Genomic DNA, 23,230 nt, shown 5'->3' with positions numbered 1-23,230 from the left:
TCTGCCGAACGGGTGAACGTTTTACAACATTTTATAATTAGCAATTATGGTACGTTAACGATTTGACATTGTTCAGTTTGGTGCTTGTTAAATCCTACAAGCAGGATTGCTTGTTGGGCTGAGCTTTCCTGTGATCTACCTTGTGACTGTGCTTTCTTTTGTAACATGCCTTGAGAAGGAATGGGTAACCTAAAGTCCTTGGTTAAAAGTTGTGCCTGTTGTGGGGTAAATGTTGGCCCAGCAATAATGAGCATTGAGCAATATTATTATGATATATGAGCCGACTATAAAAATATTACACCAAGTATTAAATATTAATCAACCCACCATAAACACTGATCATAAAGAGACCATGTTCAAAAATGGATAAAACTTCGACTAAAAAACACGACAATTTTTATAACTTTAAAGAGATTTTAGCAGCGATGGCCGTCGGGGCAATGAGCTTTCCTTTTGCTCTTGGCTTCATGCAAAGTTTCGTTTTTAAACCAGTCAGAGTTAGCTGTAAATTACCACAGGGAATGGTGCTGGTTTGTGGTGCTGCTTCAGTAACTTTATCAGGCATTTTTGCTTCCAGCACTTTTGTACTTTCCTGCGAGGGTTTAAAAAAGTCAAAACTGTTAGCAAACGAGCATCACGCGCCCGAAAAACGTTTTAAGTTGGAATTTGATAAAAAAGATGAGCATATATTTATGTGGGGTGCTGGTAGCTTGGTGATTTTTAACTTGTTGGGTGGAAAATTACGCCAGGTTGTACCTAGTCACTTGTTTCATCCTGGAGCATTTGCAAGAGTGTCTGTGCCTGCATCTGGTAAAAGTTATGCAAAGTCATCTGCAAAAAGAAAAATTTATTTGTTAGGTTGGTATAGAGTGGTTTTAACCTGATCATGATTAGTGGATACAATCAATTGATCAGCATAATCTACTGTCATTTATCACCATCTATCACTAGCTATCATCATCACTCTTGGTAATTATCCATGATCAATGATCATCACAATCCATCTATCATCATCATCCACCCTCATCAATCATGGTTGATCATCACCAATAATCATTATTATTCATTGTTGCAATCAATCATTACCCTAATTTATCACCATCGATACCAACATTCACCATAATTGACCAATACCATCAATTATTACTATTTTGCATGTATGGTATATGCCATCAATCCTGCCTACATCATAAATACCAAAAACATTGGTTTTAGGCAGAAGGTACGGCTGTCACTCGTGCGGCAAGCGAAGCCATAAAAAATTTATAGCAGATCACATTCCACCAAACAAATTAGTGAAATTTTACCAATCACAAGTATTTTATCCACAGTGCAAGACATGTTCCCAGAAACAAGGTATTGTGCATTAAAAGATCTCCTTCATTCTTCAACAATGATTAGTCATGATTATATCAGAGGTCAGAATATGCTAGGTCAGTTGGTTTCTATCTTAGGTGGTGTTCTGTCTTCAATAAATGGATCAGGAGCAATACAAACACATGCAACCACTTTAAGAACGTATCATTTATGGTTACCCATCCCACTTGGATTTGCCGTAGTAAAGAAGGCTTTGGAGGAGAACGACTCGACAAACAACAGTGAAGTCTAGAGCTCAACAATGTTTTATTAGATCGTAAATCGTGACTCAAAAGGTTTTGTTAACCAAGTATGGAGCTATGCGTAGCGACTGGTAGTCAGGGCCTGTCAGGCATCGCACTCAGTCGAAACCATTTTATGCTTTTGAAAGACATTGTCATTGAAGAATAATACAAGACTTTAATACAGTGAATTGCTTTACTATTTTACGGTCACCCGGTCGCTTTTTTAAAGAAAACATTTGCCCTAAATCATTTTGCCGAAAATCTGCCTGCAAACGGCCCTGCTTTTGCAGGGACCCAAAATCCCCCTCCGACGGCGTGTGATGGTGTGGTGAACTCTCCTGGTAAAAAACCACGGAACGTTTTTAGAAATGAGAAAAGACATTTTGTAAATTTCTAACGTTTATTCAGTATTGATTCTATTGTAAACATTTGCGTGCATACAAAGAAATAATTCAATATATTGTTTAGACTGAAATTATAAATACACTTCACGCATTTCTAGAGACACCATAGAGACAATTAAACGACTTCGTTAGAGAAAGTCTTGAATGCTCGCGAGAGATCCAATTTAGATTTTGGAACGTGGGCATTTTGCCTTCTTGGACTTCACAGAGAAGTAGCTACAACATTGGTTGTAGACGGCGATCATAATAGAAGTAACCGCAGCAGGAGAAGTTGCGATTCTTGCTGTAAACTTTACCACAGCAGCAAATACTGGTGTGGGGATTGTAGATTTGGTTACCGCAGTCTGTAAAAAGTATAAATAAAAATCATTTTAATTCACGATGTCTGAAGATATTTTGCAGTTTTGGAACCCTGGATTATTAAGGGTATGACATGAATCATTGTGGACCATAGCTTCTTGTGACATTACAGCAATCAAACTCGATACATTGAATTGGTTTATGTGTTCATACTTACAGAAGTATGGACAGTAAGCGAAGTGATAATCACAAGCCCAGACTCCGCCAGGTTTACAGACGCTAAAATACACAAAATAATACAATCGATATTGAATTTATACTGCATAACAAACATAGGTCATTCCAGTTATCACCAGAAAGAAACTGAATATATTGACTTACCATCTCATACAGCTACATCGAATGGCAAATCCAGGTTTGTACCAAACGCCAACATGCCAATGACACACTAGAAAACATCAACGAATTTTATCATCATTCATTCAACACATTCGGTTCGCAATATCAGTCCGAATTCATTTTTTACATCGTTAAAGATTTTATATAAAATCGTCAACTCACATCCTTTATGCTTGATTGCATCAGGGTCGTCGTTTTGAACGAGTTCAGTCGAGGTTTGTGTGTTCATGTCTTCCAACACTACTTTGGTTTCTTCATCATTCGATGTTTCTTCCTTCTTGGGTGCTTTAGTTTCGTCTTGTTTAGCAGTTTCATCCTTTTGTTCAGTCTCTGCGTTATATTCATTGTAATCATTGTACTCATCTAGTGGTGAAGAAAAGAACAAGTATTAATTGCATGAGAATGATTACCTATGCAGAGAATCACGGATTTCCTTATCTTCTTCTTACACAATACGTGTTTATTAGTTTGTCTTTTCTTAGCGAAAGGAACTTAACTGAATTAGCATACTTCGCTTATATCTATTTCTTCATTTCTGGTTGGTTTAGTTCTATTGAAACAGTCGAAACCTATCCTGAATAACTCTAAGTTCAGAGATTTAAGTTGCTCTAATTTGACTTGAGGTCACTTATTCGGGATTATCTGTTAGTACTATTTGATGCAGTGTGGATGTCTTTAACTGCGCGAACAGTTCAGCTCATATTATGCACGAATATATAGGTCCAGAATTTCCAGAATTAGTTCCAGTGAAGATCATCACGTGCAGATCACGCACTTACCAGTTTCAGCCATAGCAAGGCCAGCCATTAGAAGAAACCCGAGGGCGAAAATCAATCTTGAATTCATGTTGTCCAACGTTTTCAGTCTTCTTTCCAACTCTTTCTTCAACTGTTTCTCGTCGACACAAGTTCGAATAATGTTCACAACGAATTCGGACTCTTTTTATACCTGCATGCAGCGAGTCCCAGCCCACATAAATAATTCGTAAAATAAACAAAACGCTTTGAAAACAATTCTTGATATCTAATTTTCTTCTTTGTAAAAACTGTCAAAGTCTCTTGTCCTTCCTTACCGTATTTATATATCCATCTTTCAAACTTATTGAGTTCCATACCTCTTTATCGTTTGTGTTTGTTCTTTCTGCACTTAACGTGTTCTTTGTCGTCTTAACTCTGATGACGCCATTTCATCACATCCTACAAAGTAAATACTCTCGGCTACAAACAGAATAAAGGTGTTTTAAAATCACAAAGCGAGTGAGTTAAATTTAGGAATGAATTGGGAGGAACAATATTTTCAACATGCATCGGAAATGCTTCAATTCTGGTATTTCACGATACAAAGATTTTTATATATTGCTCCTAAATGATATCTTGCAAGAGTTTACTAGGTATGCACGTCATATTCTGAGATTCGTTGCCAAAATATTGCATAGTTTTTGTATTTAATGCAGCTGTAATATAGCGCATTTATTTACACCAGGTTGCATAAAGATAGCGACCTCCCCGAAATATTGAAAACAAGTTCAGTAATTTTACGCCAAAAGGCGAAAAGCAAAAACCATTCACGTCTAGCTTAATCTCAACTCATGTAATAATGTCATACATGTCATTTTACATTACTTCATTAGTCTCAAAATATTTTCACAATATAGAACGACGATCATATATATGCATGCAGCACATTTCTTATGAGTATCTAATTTAATGAAACGGCGATGAATTTTTACACATCACATGCATGCAGTACTTCAGATCTATGCCTCAACATAGATATGGTTTAACTAAATTATCATGCAGTTAACTAAGTTACTAGCCTCCTCCGCAGGCATCTCTTATCTATTAAATTACTATGTTAGCCTGCGTGTGATATTTCAGTTTTATGATAACCCATATGTCGAGAAGAAATTCAAAGTGTATGCATGCATGCTCTCGCTTTTAAGAGGAATTTGCATGTTTTTCAGCTTTCATTAGTTTCATAAATATAATTCGCAGGAAGATGACGAGTGTTTCACAAAAGGCTTAGAGGTATTCAAAAGACCTGCAAAGTTTACACCATTCTTTGTGTCTTTGAGCTGCAAGGCTCTTTTATGTAATTGCACGCAGTTCATAGACATAAAAGCAGCGAATCTGACAGTTCAGTATCAGCTGCAGTCGTGATACAGTGTTGCAGAGAAAGAAGACAGAACTTTGAAATATGAATTCAAAATTATTTGTTGTTTTCGGATTCCTCCTTTTGGTTGGACTTTCCATGGCCGAAACAGGTAAGTTTTTCCAAGCATTGATTGCTTCGTTTAGCCTGGAATTTAGGTTTATTTATCGTTCTCTTGAGCTCTTGAGGAGAACCGGCAAACGAAAACTCGCAAAGGTTTTTAGTATCCTCTATCAACTATAGCACTAGAACAATAAGAGATCATTCTTACTAGAACTTAAAAGTAGTTTAGAAAATGATAGTGCATAACGTAAAGCTAATTTCGTTTCTCCGGACTGCATGGATCAATATAAGAGATGATCCTTACTGGGTCTCTGCGCATGCATGGCCCCTATCTAAACTGTTAGTTTCGGTAAATAGTTTAGGTTTCCTTCTGTAGTAACACTGCATCAATTGGAGTTGATCCTTACTAGACCTCTAACAGTCTAACAGTTTAGAACTTACTGATAGAACTATCCAGTATAAATAAAGTTAGTTTATATAGTTTGAATTTCCTCCTGTAGTAACACTGGATCAATAAGAGATGATCCTTACTGGATCTCTAGGAAGAACAGTTTAGAACTGATAGAGTTATCCAGTATAAATAAAGTTAGTTTAGTTTAGGTTTCCTCCTGTAGTAACACTGGATTAATAAGAGTTGATTCTTACCAACGAGGAACACGGACATGCAGAGCAGTTCATAGACAGCGTTATTCAATAAATAAGGAGTGCATAAAACATTCGTATCAACAAGCAACGTTTTTCTTCAATTCTAGATGAGTACAATGATTACAATGAATATAACGCAGAGATTGAACAAAAGGATGAAACTGCTAAACAAGACGAAACTAAAACAGCTAAGAAGGAAGAGACATCGAATGATGAAGAAACCAAAGTAGTGTTGGAAGACATGAACACTCAAACCTCGACCGAACTCGTTCAAAACGACGACCCTGATGCAATCAAACATAAAGGATGTGAGTAGATAAATGTATTTTAAGTCATTAACGATGTGAAAAATGAATTCGCACTGATATTGCGAGCCGTGTTTGTTAAATGAATGATAATAAAATTCGTTGATGTTTTCTAGTTTGTCATTGGGGCGTTGCCGTTTGGTACAAACCTGGAGTTGCCATTCGATGTAGCTGTATGAGATGGTAGGTCAATATATTCAGTTTCTTTCTGCACGATGATGACTGGAAAGACCTATGTTTGTTATGTAGTATAAATTCAATATTGATGATATTATTTTGTGTATTTTAGCGTCTGTAAATCTGGTGGAAACTGGGCTTGTGGTTATCACTTCGCTTACTGTCCGTACTACTGTAAGTATGAACACATAAACCAATTCAATGTATCGAGTTTGATTGCTGTATATAATGTCATAATAAGCTATGGTCCACAGTGGTTCATGTCCTCACCCTTATTAAGGGTTCCAAAACTGCAAATTATTTCATACATCATAAATTATAATTATTCTATTTTTGCTTTTCACAGACTGCGGTAACCAAATCTACAATCCCTACACCCAGATTTGCTGCTGTGGTAAAGTTTACAGCAAGAATCGCAACTTCTCCTGCTGCGGTTACTTCTATTATGATCGCCGTTACAACCAATGTTGTAACTACTTCTCTGTGAAGTCCAAGAAGGCAAAATGCCCACGTTCCAAAATCTAAATTGGATCTCTCGCGAGCATTCAAGACTTTCTCTAACGAAGTCATTTAATTGTCTCTATGCTGTAGAAATGCCTGCAGTGTATTTATAATTTTCAGTCTAAACAATATTGAATTATTTCTTTGCACGTACGCAAATGTTTACGATAAAAACAATACTGAATAAACGTTAGAAATTTACAAAATGTCTCTCTCATTTCTAAAAAAGTTCTGCGGTTTTTCATCAGAAGGGTTCACCACATTTGGTAGAAACGCAAGCCATTGTATGTTATTCAGGATATATATGATAGTTGAAGAATCTCTCATGTATAAACTCTCATCAACTCTCATTCTCGTTTGATCAGGACATGATAGTTAAGAAAACACTCATGTAAACTCTCGCTTGCTAACTCTCCTCAACTCTCATTCTCGTTTGACCAGGACATGATAGTTGAGAAAACACTCATGTAAACTCTCGCTTGCTAACTCTCTTCAACTCATTCTCGTTTGATCAGGACATGATAGTTGAGAAAACACTCATGTAAACTCTCGCTTGCTAACTCTCTTCAACTCATTCTCGTTTGACCAGGACATGATAGTTGAGAAAACACTCATGTAAACTCTCGCTTGCTAACTCTCTTCAACTCATTCTCGTTTGATCAGGGCATGATAGTTAAGAAAACACTCATGTAAAGTCTCGCTTCCCAACTTTCATCAAACTCTCGTGAAACTCTCATCAAACTCTTGTGGTTGAGAAAAAAAAAATGTGTAAACTCTCCTTGCTAACTTATTTTCTTCCTATAATAGACCTTATGCATAATGACGTATCAAGCCGTGACGTCTGCAGGGAATCCTGGTTTCCGTAGTCACGGCGAAAAATCCAAACTTCAAAATTTCCCGCCGTGACTACTAAGACCAGAATTCCCTGCAGGTGTCACGGCTTGTTACGTCATTATGCATAAGGTCTATTGAACTTCCTAACTATGACTGATATTAATTGGGCTAACTGGTATATAACCATCTTCTGCAGTAACCTGGGCTGTAAAGTAAACACAGTATTGCTCTCGATTGACAAGATTATAGTTTAAGATGAAAGACAGCAAAATATACACTGTAGAGTTAGTTTATTAAGGAAAATATTCATAAAACAATGTTATGCATAAAGTACAATTTATAAGATCTGCGTTGTATTACTCGATGGCTAGGAACAACTATTAAAATACTAATTTCTGAGAAGATATAGCTGCGATTTGTATTTCGATTGTTCCTGCAGGTCGTCGACAGGTTAGATCTTGGAGCGTGGGCAGACAGCTTTCTTGGGCTTGACAGAATAGTAGTTGCAACATTGCGATGTGAGTCTACTGTAATAGAAGTAACCACAGCAGGAGTAATTGGGCTTTTTATCGTAAACTTTACCACAGCAACAGAGTTGACTCAAAGGGTTGTAGATTTGGTTTCCACAATCTGCATTGAAAAAAGTATAAGTGTGTTAGTTCCGCTCGGGGAAAAGCTACTCATGCATTCATGCACTATTGATAACAAAGTACATCATCTTTACTTTAGCTCAGAGCGGAGCAGAGCAGATTAATCATCGAGGATGCAGGTTGTTTCTATAGCGACAGGGGTTCAATAGAAGCGGCATTTGCTTTCAGCCATTTCTGACCAGCAGTGCACACACAGTAAAGATGAAGAGATAGTTACAGACTCATCCGGTGTGATGCAAAACTTAAGGTACTTAAAGAGAATTCACAATACTTACAATAGTAAGGACAATAGGCAAACTCGTAAGCACACGCCCACGTTCCACCAACTCGGCAAACGCTGAAATGGAAAACTCGATCCATTAAATTTCGTAAATACCGCTATGGTTTTAAATTAAATCAATATGATTGCTCCATAGAGGACATAGAATTCACGGTAAAAAACACTTGCACAACAGTTTGCCTCAAGAACAGCCCAAGCACGAATGAGAAAACCGAAAAGTTATCCATTCACCATGACGATGTGGCGTATAATTTTCTTACCATTTCATGCAGCTACATCGAATGGCAAATCCAGGCTTGTACCAAACGGCAACGCCCCAGTGACACACTAAATATAACAACAAAGAATTTTATCATAATTCGTTTAACAAATACAGTTCGCAATATCCTGAGTCCGAATTCATTTTTCACATCGTTAAAAATTTTATATAACATCGTCAACTTACGTCCTTTATTTTTTATTGAATCAGGGTCGTCGTTTTGAACGAGTTCAGTCGAGGTTTGTGTATTCATGTCTTCCATCACCATTCTTTGTTCCTCTTCATTTTTAGTTTCATCTTCGTTGACAAACTCATCTAAATCATTGATCATGATAATAAGTTAACTGTTCTAAACTGCATGTTCTTCCTAGAGGTTCAGTAAGGATCATCTCTTATTGATGGAACCTAAACTAGCCACCTTTATTTATGCTAGCTGGATAGCTCTATCAGTTCTAAACTGTTCTTCCTAGAGGTCCAGTAAGGATCATCTCTTATTGATCCGGTGTTACTACAGAAGGATACCTAAACTAAACTAACATATATACGGGATAGCTCTATCAATTCTAAACTGTTCTTCCTAAAAGTCTAGTAAGGATCATCTCTCTCACTAATCCAGTTTTACTATACAAGATGAAAACTAAACTAAACTATTTCTTTTGTCTTACCAGCTATTGCCATTCCAAGAGAAACCACCAACATTAAAACAAAAAGTTTTGAAGACATGATTGCCTGAGTTTTGAGACTAAGAAGCTTTGCTCGTAAAACTATTGATATCTTGACCACCCTAAGGATGTATATGCCTTGGGATTGAATCCCTGCGGTCTTTTATAAGGGTGACAATCCACTTGGAATTAATATTATGCAAACAGCATTTACACTTTTGTGTTATCAATTCAGACAAAGACGTTTATTATATGACTAAACGTTTTATATACAAGACACTTGCTCTTTCAAACAGTCTCTTTACATCCGATGATTGAGTATTGGCTCATACAAACACATCTTAGTGAAAAAAAGACTCAATAGGAAATACTGCATGAGTTGGTTTAGGCATAGATAATCCACTTTTGGATTGGATTGTCTAATATGCTTTAGGCGCTAGCTGTAGCCTTATAACTTCTGATCCTCACACTTTACAATAATGTTTCCACTCTTATAGTCAATTGTCTCGTGTATGTTTTCTCTGATATCCAACACTTTGTTGGTGTTGAAATACTGGTTTATAAAGACACAAAGTCTTTGTAAGGGAACCGTACTATAGATACACTGCTATAACTATTCTTTTTAAAAAAACCTTGTTTAAATCCGTTGTCCAAGGTCTGCATGCTCGTTTAAACGTGTTGTATAGGTGTGCATGTAAACGACGCCTGGTTCTCATACATTTACCAATCGTGTTGTTGAAAACAATTTTCAGCCTAATCTTTTCTTGGCTGATTACGAACCTAAAAACTTGATGGATATTTGACTCATGCATAATCGCCTTTGGCCTATACAAAAAGCTTTCTTGAACTACTGGCCCGAAGCTGTACAATACAAAAATGCAAATTAAGCATCAACTGTGGCGAAAAAGTTGAAGTATTTCAATTCAGATACCTAAAATCAATGTTAGATAATGTTTTGTCAAACATCACCGGCTACATGATAGTATAGATGTTGAATTGTAGCTGTGAACCATTCACTTATCGGGCAGAATTCTCGCCCCTGGCAATATCTAATATTCGCCTCTGCAAAGGCTTTTCTATTGGCGTAGAGTTTCTCTCTTTGAAGCACGTAAACTAGCCGATTGTCCATATGGTTTATCAAAGGCCTGTTTGAAGCAAGCTTGAAGCCTGAAGGGCGTTTGGCCTATATAAAAAGCCTTCATGAATTACTGGCCTCAAGCTGTAGAATCTTAAATGCAAATTAAGCATCAGCTTTTGTGAAAAAGTTGAAGTATTTCAAATTAGTTGATAATCTAAAATCAGTTTTAGGTAAATGTTTTGTCAAACATCACCAACAACACAACAACACACCAAAGCGCTCTATTTTTTCAAATATTCCTCAAACAATTGTTATATATAAGAGCATATATATACCTGTTTATGGTGGACAAATATAGTATGAAAAACTATATATACTTTTATAATTGAAGCTATATGTTTCACTGACAATTAAAAGTCAAGAAATTAGTGTTTTTATACGATAACTGTGTAATACTTACACATCCGCTCTCGACCTAAAATATACGCAAAGATTGCAAAGATTATGGTCATGGATAATGGTCATAGATGAGGCATTAGATTATGTATGCATATTTAACTTTGTAGCAACAAAATATATCACGCATTGCTTTAGTCTTCATTGTTCCTAGCTACTCTTTTGCACAATAGAAGTAGAATTTCAAATTTTTACTAGTAAGACTATAACTTAAAGGTTATCATAAAGTTTAAACAATGTCATTGAGTATTTAGATAAGAAACATTGTAATCGTGACTCTATAAGTAATGCAACCATGCTCATCAGCTGAACAAAAGCTTTTTTTTCAAGTTTAGATGTATTTACATGAGTTGCTAATGACTGTGCAATGCAAAGAGTATTATAGACGAAAAGTATAAAGACTTTACAACATCGATATAAACGCAGGAAGGTCGTATAAATATGCTCAGCAGTTTGAAAGAGCGCTGGCATGGATTAACACGGGACAAAGACTTTTTTAATCGCCTATGAAAAAATGCTGACACTGAAAAATATTTTCTGGGAGGATAGGATATGCATGTAGCACAGTAGATATGCGTGTATAGCTTAACGATATAGCTACAATTTTTTACTTATTCAGCTTTTTCTAGGAAGAACAGTTTAGAACTGATAGAGCTATCCAGTATAAATAAAGTTAGTTTAGTTTAGGTTTCCTTCTGTAGTAACACTGGATCAATAAGAGATGACTCTTACTGGACCTCTAGGAAGAACAGTTTAAAACTGATAGAGTTATCCTGTATAAATAAAGTTAGTTTAGAGGTTTCCTCCTGTAGTAACACTGGATCAATAAGAGATGATCCTTACTGGACCTCTAGGAAGAACAGTTTAGACCTGATAGAGCTATCCAGTATAAATAAAGTTAGTTTAGTTTAGGTTTCCTCCTGTAGTAACACTGGATCGATAAGAGATGATCCTTACTGGACCTCTAGGAAGAACAGTTTAGAACTGAAAGAGCTATTCAGCATAAATAAAGTTAGTTTAGTTTAGGTTTCCTCCTGTAGTAACACTGGATCAATAAGAGATGATCTTTACTCTGGACCTCTAGGAAGGTGTTTAATTTCCACTGCAACAGCAAACAGGTGAGAGCTAGAATACAGATAATGTTGAATTATAGCTGCGAGCCATTCACTTATCGGCGGCAGCCAGAATGCTGGTCACTGGCTGGAATATTATATTTGTCTCTGCAAAGACTTTTGTGTTTGCGTAGGGTACTCTCTTTGAAGCACGCAAACTAGCTGATTATTCATATCGTTTATCAAAGGTCTGTTTGAAGCGAGGTTGTGAAGGCCGTTTGTTTATACAACAGTTTTGATGCTTTTAGAGCGAACCAAGAATTATGCACGAAAAATCCCGGGACGTTGAAACACCTTTCACGAGAGCAAACAAAAGCTCTTAATTGCGTTGTAAAGGTTTTGTCTTTATTTACTTTGCAAGAGACTCCTCAGAGTTAAAGCCTTTGTTTTGAAGTGTCGCTTTTCCTCTTTCTTCATCAACATCATAAAAAGGTCCCGAATTTAACATTCGGCATCATTTGTGGTTCAGCGAAGCTCAACAGGAGAGGAAGAATTTGAACTGTATAGTCGAAGAAATTGTTTAAGAAAAAAAATGGAGTCAAAAGCAATCGTAGTTCTTTGCCTTTTCTTGGCAGTAAGCTTTGCAACAGCGAAACTAGGTGAGTTAAGTAAATGAATTTACTTTACTCAAAGTTTCTCGTGTTTTGTTAGTATTATCAGAATAAAGAGGCCGATGCAGGCCGAGCCAGTATCGATAAATTCAATCGCTTAGTTTCATCGTTTGAACTGATATCAATGTTTCCTTACGGTAGACGAATTTGGCAACGAGATGGAAGATTTTGCTGCGACAAACGATGCACCGGCACCAGCTGCTGAGGAAACACCCGCAGTACCAGAGAAAATAGTCGTCGAAGATGAAGCAAGTCAAACTACTGCTTTAGTTCAACAGGACTCTGATGCTGAGAAACACAAAGGATGTAAGTTGAAAATTTAAAATCAAACTCGACGTAAAAACAGTGGGAAACACGTTTAAGATAAAAAGTTAACACTATAGCGACCACATTTCACATACCAGGGCGCAAACACCCTGGGGAGGGAGGGGAGGGGAGGGGTTTGATGGCTGGATAATCCACCCCCAATAACCATGAATATAAGTACGTTCATTAAAAATAAGACTGAATGTTCTGTTCTCATTAACGTAAGTCAGAACTGGCATATGTATAGTAAGAACTTATAATATAATATGAAGTAGGAACTTACAATCAAAGACGCTCATCTATACGGCCCAGCATGTACTGTATATTAAAAAAAATATTATGACAATGATTCTCAATATTTCGTAACTACTTTTTCTACTGTAGTTTGTCACTGGGGTATTGCCATTTGGTACAAGCCTGGTGTGGCTATTCGATGTAACTGTATGAGATGGTAAGCCAAGATTCTTTGTAACTTTATACCAGACTAAGTGTTAAGTCAATTACTGAAATAATTATTGCAAAAAAAGGTGAGTGCATGAATGCATATTTAGAGCTATCTGGTATGAAAAAAGTTAGTTAGGTTCAGGTGTAATTCTTCAGTAATACTAGATCAATGAGTCATCGATGATTCTTTCGGGACCTTTCAGGGGTACTGCTCAGAACAGATAAACTGTTGAGTTTGTTGACTGTTGAGTTTCTCCTGTGGCTGTAGCAGACTCTTCAGCATGAACACAGAATTATCTTTAAAGTCTAGAGCCTTGAAAATAGTTTATTTACTTCAGTTAATTTAGTTCAGAACCTGGGGCCGGTTGTATGAAAGCCGGATAGCGCTATCCACCGGATAGTGATTTTTTCAATCGCTTTAAAATCGCCCATTGTTGGGTATAACTTTGATTAAATCTTAGTTTTCCTAAATTGAGGATCCTCTTTAACAAAAGTTGGCTACAAAGCTGAAATCTTATAGCTATTCAAGCATTTTTAGAAGGGTTGAAAAAATCACTATCCGGTGGATAGCGCTATCCGGCTTTCATACAACCGGCCCCTGTTCTTTTACTTTTTTACAATTAAAAAAATAATAATTTCATTTGACTTTAGTGTTTGTCAAACCGGAGGAGCATGGAAATGTGACTATTTCTTCGCATACTGCCCATACTACTGTAAGTATAATTATAACGTGGCATTTTGCAATTGTGTTTCTCTCAAAGAAAAAAACAAGAGGCAGTATATAATCACCGAGACTTCTTCATTTTTGACTGAACTTTTTAATTCCTCGCTCAAAGCATTTAGCATGAAAGCCTCTTTGAAAACGCTGTAAGAATTTAAGCGCGTACCATTAACTGACAACAAACCAATATATTCAAAAAGCTTTGTGCTAGAAAACGGATAAAAACTCTTTATTTGCTGATATCATTATATATAAACCTTTCCTTGTAATTCAAACATTACTTGAAAGATGTTTACAAAAGTCATTATATAAACAACTGCGTTCATTTCCTCTTTCATCTAGACTGCGGCAACCAAATATACAACCCAGCCTCCCAGATCTGTTGCTGTGGTAAGGTTCACAGCAAGAAAGCCAACTGGAATTGCTGTGGTTACTTCTATTATAACACTCGTGCCTCAAAATGCTGTAACTACTTCTCCGTCAAGCCATTGAAAGCCAACTGCCCACGATCCCGCATCTAAGAAACGACTGGGATCTCCTTGCAACCTTTTGGAACATTTCATGTGATTCAAATAGGTCGTAAGAGTGACTAAATTTTGTGCTAAAATTAGAGCATTAAGCATTGTTAACATTAGAATATAGTAGGCTTTTTTCTAGGATTTCAGCAAGTGTTAAAATATCAGTATAGCAAGATTATTTTCTTATTTCCAAGCGTATACGTGTGAGCACTTGTTGAAATCCAAATAAATATATATGTAATGAAGTTGCATAATCAATAAACTTCGCTAAGATAAAATTGTGAACAGTGTTCGTATTTTTTGTCTTAAAAAAACCCGGCAGCGTGGTTATCCATGTCAAAATATTTGACATCATAACTAAAGCATGGTTATCAGTATTGTTTAATGTTTGTATATGAGCGCCAAACATGCTGGAAACTTTACATAGGACAAGCATTTGACCATTAAAACAGCGTGGTTATCCATGTCAAAATATTTGACATCATAACCAAAGCATGGTTATATTGTTTAATGTTTGTATATGAGCGCCAAACATGCTGGAAACTTTACATAGGACAAGCATTTGACCATTAAAACAGCGTGGTTATCCATGTCAAAATATTTGACATCATAACCAAAGCATGGTTATATTGTTTAATGTTTGTATATGAGCGCCAAACATGCTGGAAACTTTACATAGGACAAGCATTTGACCATTAAAACAGCGTGGTTATCCACGTCAAAATATTTGACATCATAACCAAAGCATGGTTATATTGTTTAAGTTTGTATATGAGCGCCAAACATGCTTGAAACTTTACATAGGACAAGCATTTGACCATTAAAACAGCGTGGTTATCCATGTCAAAATATTTGACATCATAACCAAAGCATGGTTAGCTATATTGTTTAATGTTTGTATATGAGAACCAAACATACTGGAAACGTTACATAGGACCGAAGCATTTGACCATTAAAACAGCGTGGTTATCCATGTCAAAATATTTGACATCATAACCAAAGCATGGTTATATTGTTTAATGTTTGTATATGAGCGCCAAACATGCTGGAAACTTTACATAGGATAAGCATTTGACCATTAAAACAGCGTGGTTATCGATGTCAAAATATTTGACATCATAACTAAAGCATGGTTACATTGTTTAATGTTTGTATATGAGAGCCAAACATGCTGGAAACTTTACATAGGACAAGCATTTGACCATTAAAACAGCGTGGTTATCCATATCAAAATATTTGACATCATAACCAAAGCATGGTTATATTGTTTAATGTTTGTTATGAGCGCCAAACATGCTGGAAACTTTACATACTATCTATTATTTTCCATTAATCCTTAAATTGAGTGGCATTTGCGACGATTTCAGAGACCTATATTTCAAAATTTTCTAGCAGGCGCGCGGTTCTGAGCCCCAGCAATACGAAAAACGCTCCGCGGTCCCTGATAGGGCCACCCCTTCCCCAAAGTCACCCTCCAACTAGTCACCCTTCTCACGAACATGTCTTAATTCCTTCGGTGTTTACATTAAACTTGTAACCAAGGGATACCATAGTTGAAGCTTTGCTTTCGTGTAGAAAACATGCTATATTTTCCCCGCATTTTCCTCATTGACTTATTTCCCAGGGGGGTAACGATCCACCCGAATTTTGCTACTATTACCGGGGGGTGGTTTTCAAGTCAAGTTACCATAACAACTGTTCTAGAACTACAATAATTGTTGCAAATTACTAAACGAACATTAAAACAGAAATCACAATTTGTTATTTTACGAACGATCGGAAAGGAATATGGTTTTACCGTTCGAGAAGCAACCTGTCTTGCACAAACGATACGAATTCTACACGCCCTCGTCAAAAGTAGGCGATCCTAACGCCGAGGACTATGTCAACTTTTTGAAGTGAGTTCATCTGCCATCATGCAGTACGTTGATAAACTAATGGACTGAAGATATGTGGTATTTTATGATAATAATTATGTCCTAGGAATATGTCGAGTAATCAAAGTCCTGATGAAAAAAACAGTGGACAACTCGAAACATCTCTAAGGTATATGATGACTGTCTTAATCACGGTGGAACTTCTTGAGATTGTATTGTATCGTGATAATTATATCTACAGTGCCGAGTTAGTTTATTCACAGGTCATAAGCAAACTAGAATTAGCAAACATTTCACCTAGATTATGATTGCAAGGAACTTTGGATTTTGTGGTCTGTAAATAAGACAGAATACAGGACCTTGTCAGAGGCATATGAACGACTAAACCAAGGCTTTAAACTATGATGATTAACATTGATTTGACAGAGCAATTACGATATAGCTAAAATCTGAGCTTGTACTTATACTGCTTAATTGAAACACAATTATTATGTCAAAACTGTTCAGGTCTGTAAAAGCAAAGGTTGACACAGGACTGGGTGGACAAAGCTCAAACAAAATAAAAGGAGATGTTGCACCATTACCAAAAGGAACTGGCGTTCAAGCTGTCACCCAAATTGCAGCCACAAATAAGAAGGAATTGGACAGGAAGATGAAAGTTATTCAGGTTTAATTGCATTTCATATGAAGTTAAATTAAGACCCAAGTTCACACTACACATGAGAATTTCGCTCTTTTTTTTGTGTATAGGATAATCTCCTCCAACGTAAACAGGAGGAGAGAAAATTGAAAAGGATCGAAGGAGATATTGTGAAAAAGCAAAGATTACTACGACGTGTTATGGCGAATTATGACAATGGTGAGGGCATATATATTTGCTTTCTGCATTGAGAAGATCTGCATCATGAATTTGATGGCAGTGCTGAGAATTTGAATCAATGCTCTATATTTGTCTATTTCATAGATGTTTTTGATAAGAAGAAAGTAGAAGAGATGAAATTGCAGGGAAGCATCAAGGAAATGGAGGATGCCAAACATCAATATCTTGTAGAAGAATTTTTGGTAAAGAAAACTAGTGTAATGAATGTATCGTAATCCTAAGAATTAGTTGAGCCGTTCCAGAGGATGCATGTTTTACCTCAGCTCATGTTATTTGCTGGCTGATGTAGAATGAAAATATAGTAACAATAAGATGTGCTTTTTTTGCACTGCACCTATCGAGCGTAGTTTGAGCGAAAATGACTGTAGTTTACAATCAGAATCTTCTTAAACTTTGATTTCTCGAATGTAGGATTCAAAGTCAAAAAGGAAGAAAAGTCTTTCAGAAGCTTTAGACAACAGACAGCTAACAAGAAAAGATTTATTAATGAAGTAAAGTAAACTATATGCTGATATATATACCTTCAATATCATGTTCTAATCTGACATGTTATTTGGTGTGAATGCATGCCAACAAAAGTAATTCATATCTGAATAAGTAATAGTTGCATTTAGATGAAAAGCCTTTAGTAAAACTGTTGATTAGCTAAGTTAATTGCATTGTCAGATGTACATCTACCGTACGGATCTCTCTCTCAGCGACATATAACATTTCATCTTTGACTGTATTGCAGAAATGACCTGGTATTTCAGTATGAGAAAACTGCAAAGGAGTTGGAGTTGAAACGAAACGAAGTTGTGAACTTAACGAAGGAATACGAACAGAAAGTGAGATTGAAAGAGGTTAGTTCCATCATCTTGAATTGGCTATGTATTTCAGATTTTTTCAACTTACACACAAACTTGCAAAATGTTAATGTGTTTGTTTCCAAAATGTAGCTGGAAGAGTATAATCTGACAAAAAGATTAGCAGAACTGGCAATAGCCACTACCATGGAAGATCACAAGAGAAAAACAATGGAAACCAATTTTAAAACGTGAGTCTACATGCAGTCAGATACAAATGTCTTTGACATGATGAGATTAGATAAGTTTAACAATTGTTATATTTTCTTCATTGCAGGCTCAAAAAAGACGCGAAAATCGTTGAAAGAGAGGTAATTTGACATATTATACTGTACACTATCTAGTTTGCGACCTAATTGTTAACAGTGTGTTTAGTTTCTTATTTCAACATGCAATCATGCACACACCATAGCTTATAGGTATAATCTAGATTAAAATCCTTTTTGGCAACGTTCTAGGAAACTTTGCAACGGCGGGAATCATTGGAAGATAAACTAAAGTAAGCATCTTTGCATCTTCGCAAATGGATAGCTTTATCTGTTCTAAACTGTGCTCAGCCAAACGGATCAGAATTTAGCGTGTATATAGAGCTTTCCTTGTCAGTGAACGGAAGGTTACCGAACACCTGGACGGCTGAAGCACAAGATTCCGATAAATTTAGAAGTGAAAACGTCTCGGCGATTGGGAATTATTGTTATCACTAAATCTCCCATCAATTTTTTAGCCTTGGACGATATCACGAGAGGAGATTTGTTGGAAGTAAGAGAAGATTGAGTCAAGATAGAGATGAAACGAATGACAAATTGTCGTTGAAAATACGAGAAGGTATAGGCTGTATAGCTTTGAATTCGCGTTACTCAGCCTTCAGTAAACTAAATGTGTATTTCATGATCTATGAAGAGGTCAAACGGCCTTTTCAAACACGAACTGGGAGCATTTTTTCATTGAGTTTTGACTTGATCCTAAATTGTCATGTTTTCTTCAGAGGGCAGGAAGATGACGGACATCAGTCGTTCGTTGCAAAACAATTCGACTGCACAGAAGAACTCACGTATCTATGCGGACTATTTGGATCGCCAGGAACAAGGAAAAAACATTGAATTGAAACAAAAGGTGATATTTTGCCGGACACGATACTATGCTTTTGATTGCGAATTCCAAATCTCATCTCAAGTGAACTTGCGAGTTTTGACTGTAGTAAAAACTTTTACGGGGATCTGGGATCATACAAACGTTTATTTTTCAGATGGCAGAGGGGAAAAGAACAACGATCTTGGAGCAATTTTCAAGAGAACGAAAGGACAAAAATCGCACGAGGATGACACGAACGCAGGATCGTTGCGTGGACACGGAGACAGATACTCGGAAACTGTCGTATAGCGACGCCATTAGGCATTTACAGGTGATTTTAATAATTTTTCATTATTGATAGAGTTGCCGTAATTCAGGTTTCCTCCTGTAGTAACACTGGTTCAATAAGAGATGATCCTTACTGAGCCTCTAGGAAGAACAGTTTAGAACTGATAGAGCTATCCAGTATAAATAAAGTTAGTTTAGTTTAGGTTTCCTCCTGTAGTAACATTGGATCAATAAGAGATGATCCTTACTGGACCTCTAGGAAGAACAGTTTAGAACTGATAGAGCTATCCAGTATAAATAAAGTTAGTTTTAGTTTAGGTTTCCTCCTGTAGTAACACTGGATCAATAAGAGATGATCCTTACTGGACCTCTAGGAAGAAAAGTTTAGAACTGATAGAGCTATCTAGTATAAATAAAGTTAGTTTAGTTTAGGTTTCCTCCTGTAGTAACACTGGATCAATACGAGATGATCCTTACTGGACCTCTAGGAAGAACAGTTTAGAACTGATAGAGCTATCCAGTATAAATAAAGTTTGTTTAGTTTAGGTTTCCTCCTGTAGTAACACTGGATCAATAAGAAATCATCTTTACTGGAAAAACTATTGTCATTTCATTTTCAGAAAAGTGTATCGAAGCAAGAAGAGATGGAGCATGCGCTGTACAATCAGGTGAGATCTTCAGAAACCAATTACAAAAAGCAAGAACAGCAATGTCAACGCCTTCAAGAGAATCTCACTACACTTAAAAGAGAAAATGCCAAGCGATTAAAGGTATCGTAATAAGACTCACCTCTGTGTAAATTTCAATCACACATTCGTTTTTGCCACTGGGCTACTAACATTTCCAATCTTCAGGAACTAGAACTGGAGTGTAAGTCCAGAGAGACGTCTTTAAAACAGAATCTTGCTCGGGAACAGGCGACGTTACAGAAGGTAATGCTCTGAGTATTCAATGCTTGCCATCTGCTGTAGGTAAATACTGGATTTCGCAATGCTGAGCCGTACTTACCGCTGTGTTTTTTGTTTCGAAAGGCTCGTGCTAATCGAGAGGAAGGCATTCAAAGTTTAGTGAAGCTGCGAGACTTGTTGCGCGAGGATAAACACCGTTTGAATGAAGACGAGAGGGTAAGTTGAGCCGGGAAGATGTAATGAAGTTGAAAATGAAGACAAAAATCCTTCTGAAAAGGCTGTGGGAGGAAGGTGGGATTGTAATGGTAGGACTGACAATCGACTGTTCCCCGTGTGAATTTATTTTTCTAAATTTGCTAGGAACATCATCGTTTAGCAAGGTTGGAATATTCAACGAGACAGCAGGAAATATCGTGAATGGAAAGAGTGTGGGTCAGCTAGAAATCGATGATCAATCTTCCCTTCTGGTTTCCTGTTCCGGGCGTATTGAGAGATACTTGGCAGACACAAATAACCCCGGAAAGCCCGGACAACCTAATTATCGCAAAAAAATTTCAGCAATGCCGTTTAAAATGTCGAAACACTATCGAATAACGAGTTTTGAAGTTTGTCTTGAAGTAAATTGCAAAAGTGATTAAGTGAACCCAAGCTTAGTTTTTGAGGACTAATATTATGATAACAGCAGGTTGGCGTTTAGCTTTGTCCCAGAATTTGCTGAATGCTAACTCAGTGAATCTGTCCTCTCAGAATTGTGCCAAGCATTGCTCCAGAACATCTGTGATTTGTATCCGTTTATTAAAACTGTACTTTTATATCACTGCTTTGAAGTTTTTTAGAATTTTTCATTATGTTTTTATCCGTAATATGATCCGGTCTAGTTCACAATAAACCACGGGATGATATCTCACGTGGGATTTATCATAATCGTAATTGATCTGTCAGCGTTGAACGAGGAGTCTCAAAATATCAGCATTAATTCAATCTATCATGCCGTGAATAATATCCCCTGAAGCTTGTTTGACGCTTATAAATTAGTGGCTTTTGATATATTTCCAGCTGAGTAAAGCGAAACTATTAGTTTAAACTTGCTGTAATTTGCTGAAATTAATCGATGAAGTTGTTATTATTAAGTAGACGTGTAATATACTCTGGTATTACACGTGTTGTTAAAACAATGGCCAGGTCTTGTGTAAACATGCATGATTTAATCTCAATACATCAAACCTTTTGTGTGCGCTGTCATTCCTATCAGATTACATATGCAAACGTATGCAAATAGGAAGCTTCAGTCGGAAACAGCTTATCGTTTGTACTTTGTGAAGGCTTGCTGAAGTCCGCTGCGGGTGCTCTAAAACACCGTTATAAACAGGAAGTTCTCTTGTTGAACTCGAGGAATATAAATCAAGCTGTGTTCGTCGCTGGTCTGAGCGTTAAGAACATCGAATTTCGGATAGAATTGGCTGTCAAATGAGCAAGTCAGGTAGGAGCATTATGTGTGCAGTTATATTTCAATATGCCTTTTGTTTCACTGGGATAAAAGCTGTGTGTAGTATGAGTGAAATATTGTAGCTGTAGTCTGGGGTTTATGTTTATTGCGAGGTAATATTTCAACAGCAAGTAGCATGTATGAATCGCTGAATCTTAAAAGGAGATGCAAATTTATTATTCTATGAAATTATGAATACCGAATGTAATATGTGCCGGTAATGCGGGTAAATATTGTGTCGGAATATAGGTGAAGTTGCGTTAAAATTTGCCAACGAGGTGTCTTAATGAGCTAACGCGGGCAGCCTTATACGAGCAGCCTCGTACCCAGGTCAAGTGCGCAGCAAGATCTGGGTAAGAGGATCGTGATACGCGGTTAATTATCACTAACAAACTTAGTTACATAGTTAGAAGTTCGGCTGTGGGAGATCTTTTAAAAAGTTTGAAGCCTCGGTCAGGGGATAGATAGTCCTGGAACTCAGGGCTTTTATCGGATTTCTTTTTACCAAAGGAGCGTATAAAAGGCCTAGGGACTAGTCTGTCTTTGCTACAATCATACTTCTGAAACTTGTTTGGCTTGATAATTCACAGCGAGTTACCTTTTATACACCTTTATTTAGCTAAACAAACGTGTAAAAGACTTTTACATTAATGCGAAGTTTCAAACAACACTACATGATGTCGGTGCAAACCAACGAAAATTCTCCCACTTGTGCAGGCTCGTACGTTCAGCGATATCTTACGTAAAATTAATTGATGTGCATGCGAAAAGCACTTTAAGCAGATCTTTAGGTTCTTCGTTCGTGGCCGCTAAAGAAACGGGCCCTCGGGAAAATTTTGACGATTCTGACCAACATGTTAAGCATCGTATTCTACAGTCTAGAAGCTTATATACTATGTGCAATTTATGTCATATAGTTACTTGGCATTGCTAAACACAATAACCAATAATTATTAATATATATACCATCCCTTTTACCGATAAATGTAAAGTCATGTGTGCATAAATATTTTATATATAGTGCTTTTCCTATCGTCTTTGCTGAAGATGATCAGATGGTTGAACGCGGCGCGGGTACTTTTTCGTTGTTGAGATTTTTCTCTTGAAAGTAGTTCTTAGTTCATAATCTCTACCGTCAGAGGTTTGAGGTGCTTTCTCTTGAGCTTCGCTTCAGTGAATTGTGAGAGTAGCGTCTCTTAGATCTAGACGTGTCGTGTGTCTGATATACGACTGTGCTAATGTCTCTTGACAGGGACGTAGCCAGGGGGGGGAGTGGTGGGGGCCGCGGTTAATATATACTTACTTCAAAATGAATTAATTTAATGAAGAAGAATTAAATTTACTCAGTCTTTCAAGTATGCTTGTTTTATTCAGCTCGGGCTGAAACTCAGTTGTTGC

General features: G+C 36.8%; 7 protein-coding genes across 7 annotated transcripts in view; 5 read left to right on the top strand and 2 right to left on the bottom strand.

The window, feature by feature from the left end:
• Nucleotides 1-346: 346 nt before the first annotated feature.
• Nucleotides 347-2,086, top strand: LOC114527625. The gene is made up of 3 exons (XM_028549325.1): nt 347-858; nt 1,216-1,356; nt 1,455-2,086. The coding sequence occupies exons 1-3, from the start codon at nt 363-365 to the stop codon at nt 1,607-1,609; spliced, it is 792 nt and encodes a 263-aa protein (XP_028405126.1). The 5' UTR covers nt 347-362; the 3' UTR covers nt 1,610-2,086.
• Nucleotides 2,087-2,208: 122 nt separating this feature from the next.
• Nucleotides 2,209-3,679, bottom strand: LOC114527628. The gene is made up of 5 exons (XM_028549327.1): nt 3,484-3,679; nt 2,867-3,067; nt 2,687-2,753; nt 2,523-2,584; nt 2,209-2,349 (listed from the first exon to the last, which is right to left on the bottom strand). Exons 1-5 carry the CDS (start codon nt 3,548-3,550, stop codon nt 2,222-2,224), a joined length of 525 nt encoding a protein of 174 aa, XP_028405128.1. The 5' UTR covers nt 3,551-3,679; the 3' UTR covers nt 2,209-2,221.
• A 1,131-nt stretch (nt 3,680-4,810) lies between these two features.
• On the top strand, nt 4,811-6,725 carry LOC114527627. The gene is made up of 5 exons (XM_028549326.1): nt 4,811-4,967; nt 5,671-5,871; nt 5,985-6,051; nt 6,158-6,219; nt 6,392-6,725. Exons 1-5 carry the CDS (start codon nt 4,901-4,903, stop codon nt 6,568-6,570), a joined length of 576 nt encoding a protein of 191 aa, XP_028405127.1. The 5' UTR covers nt 4,811-4,900; the 3' UTR covers nt 6,571-6,725.
• A 928-nt stretch (nt 6,726-7,653) lies between these two features.
• LOC114527629 lies at nt 7,654-9,356 on the bottom strand. The gene is made up of 5 exons (XM_028549328.1): nt 9,235-9,356; nt 8,756-8,884; nt 8,571-8,637; nt 8,306-8,367; nt 7,654-8,010 (listed from the first exon to the last, which is right to left on the bottom strand). The coding sequence occupies exons 1-5, from the start codon at nt 9,290-9,292 to the stop codon at nt 7,832-7,834; spliced, it is 495 nt and encodes a 164-aa protein (XP_028405129.1). The 5' UTR covers nt 9,293-9,356; the 3' UTR covers nt 7,654-7,831.
• A 2,965-nt stretch (nt 9,357-12,321) lies between these two features.
• On the top strand, nt 12,322-14,744 carry LOC114527595. The gene is made up of 5 exons (XM_028549293.1): nt 12,322-12,476; nt 12,630-12,794; nt 13,179-13,245; nt 13,890-13,951; nt 14,302-14,744. The coding sequence occupies exons 1-5, from the start codon at nt 12,410-12,412 to the stop codon at nt 14,478-14,480; spliced, it is 540 nt and encodes a 179-aa protein (XP_028405094.1). The 5' UTR covers nt 12,322-12,409; the 3' UTR covers nt 14,481-14,744.
• Nucleotides 14,745-16,182: 1,438 nt separating this feature from the next.
• On the top strand, nt 16,183-21,145 carry LOC114527539 (spindle pole body component 110-like). The gene is made up of 17 exons (XM_028549229.1): nt 16,183-16,375; nt 16,461-16,523; nt 16,862-17,021; nt 17,105-17,213; nt 17,319-17,416; nt 17,646-17,725; nt 17,968-18,076; nt 18,173-18,270; nt 18,357-18,390; nt 18,538-18,578; nt 18,804-18,904; nt 19,065-19,192; nt 19,326-19,481; nt 20,059-20,208; nt 20,293-20,370; nt 20,470-20,562; nt 20,707-21,145. The coding sequence occupies exons 1-17, from the start codon at nt 16,266-16,268 to the stop codon at nt 20,761-20,763; spliced, it is 1,665 nt and encodes a 554-aa protein (XP_028405030.1). The 5' UTR covers nt 16,183-16,265; the 3' UTR covers nt 20,764-21,145.
• A 503-nt stretch (nt 21,146-21,648) lies between these two features.
• The window catches only part of LOC114527632 (vitamin K-dependent gamma-carboxylase-like), a 56,868-nt gene continuing 55,286 nt past the window's right edge, over nt 21,649-23,230 (top strand). Inside the window, exon 1 of the mRNA XM_028549332.1 lies at nt 21,649-21,826. Coding sequence (XP_028405133.1) covers nt 21,814-21,826 — 13 coding nt within the window. The 5' untranslated portion in view covers nt 21,649-21,813. The remainder of the gene's footprint in view (nt 21,827-23,230) is intronic.

Source organism: Dendronephthya gigantea, unplaced genomic scaffold (genome assembly GCF_004324835.1).
Source record: "Dendronephthya gigantea isolate DGI-Jeju-01 unplaced genomic scaffold, DenGig_1.0 000045F, whole genome shotgun sequence".
In the NCBI taxonomy this organism is placed as follows: domain Eukaryota; kingdom Metazoa; phylum Cnidaria; class Anthozoa; order Malacalcyonacea; family Nephtheidae; genus Dendronephthya; species Dendronephthya gigantea.
Note: the sequence above shows the minus strand (reverse complement) of the source record. Positions and strands in the feature narration are given on the sequence as shown.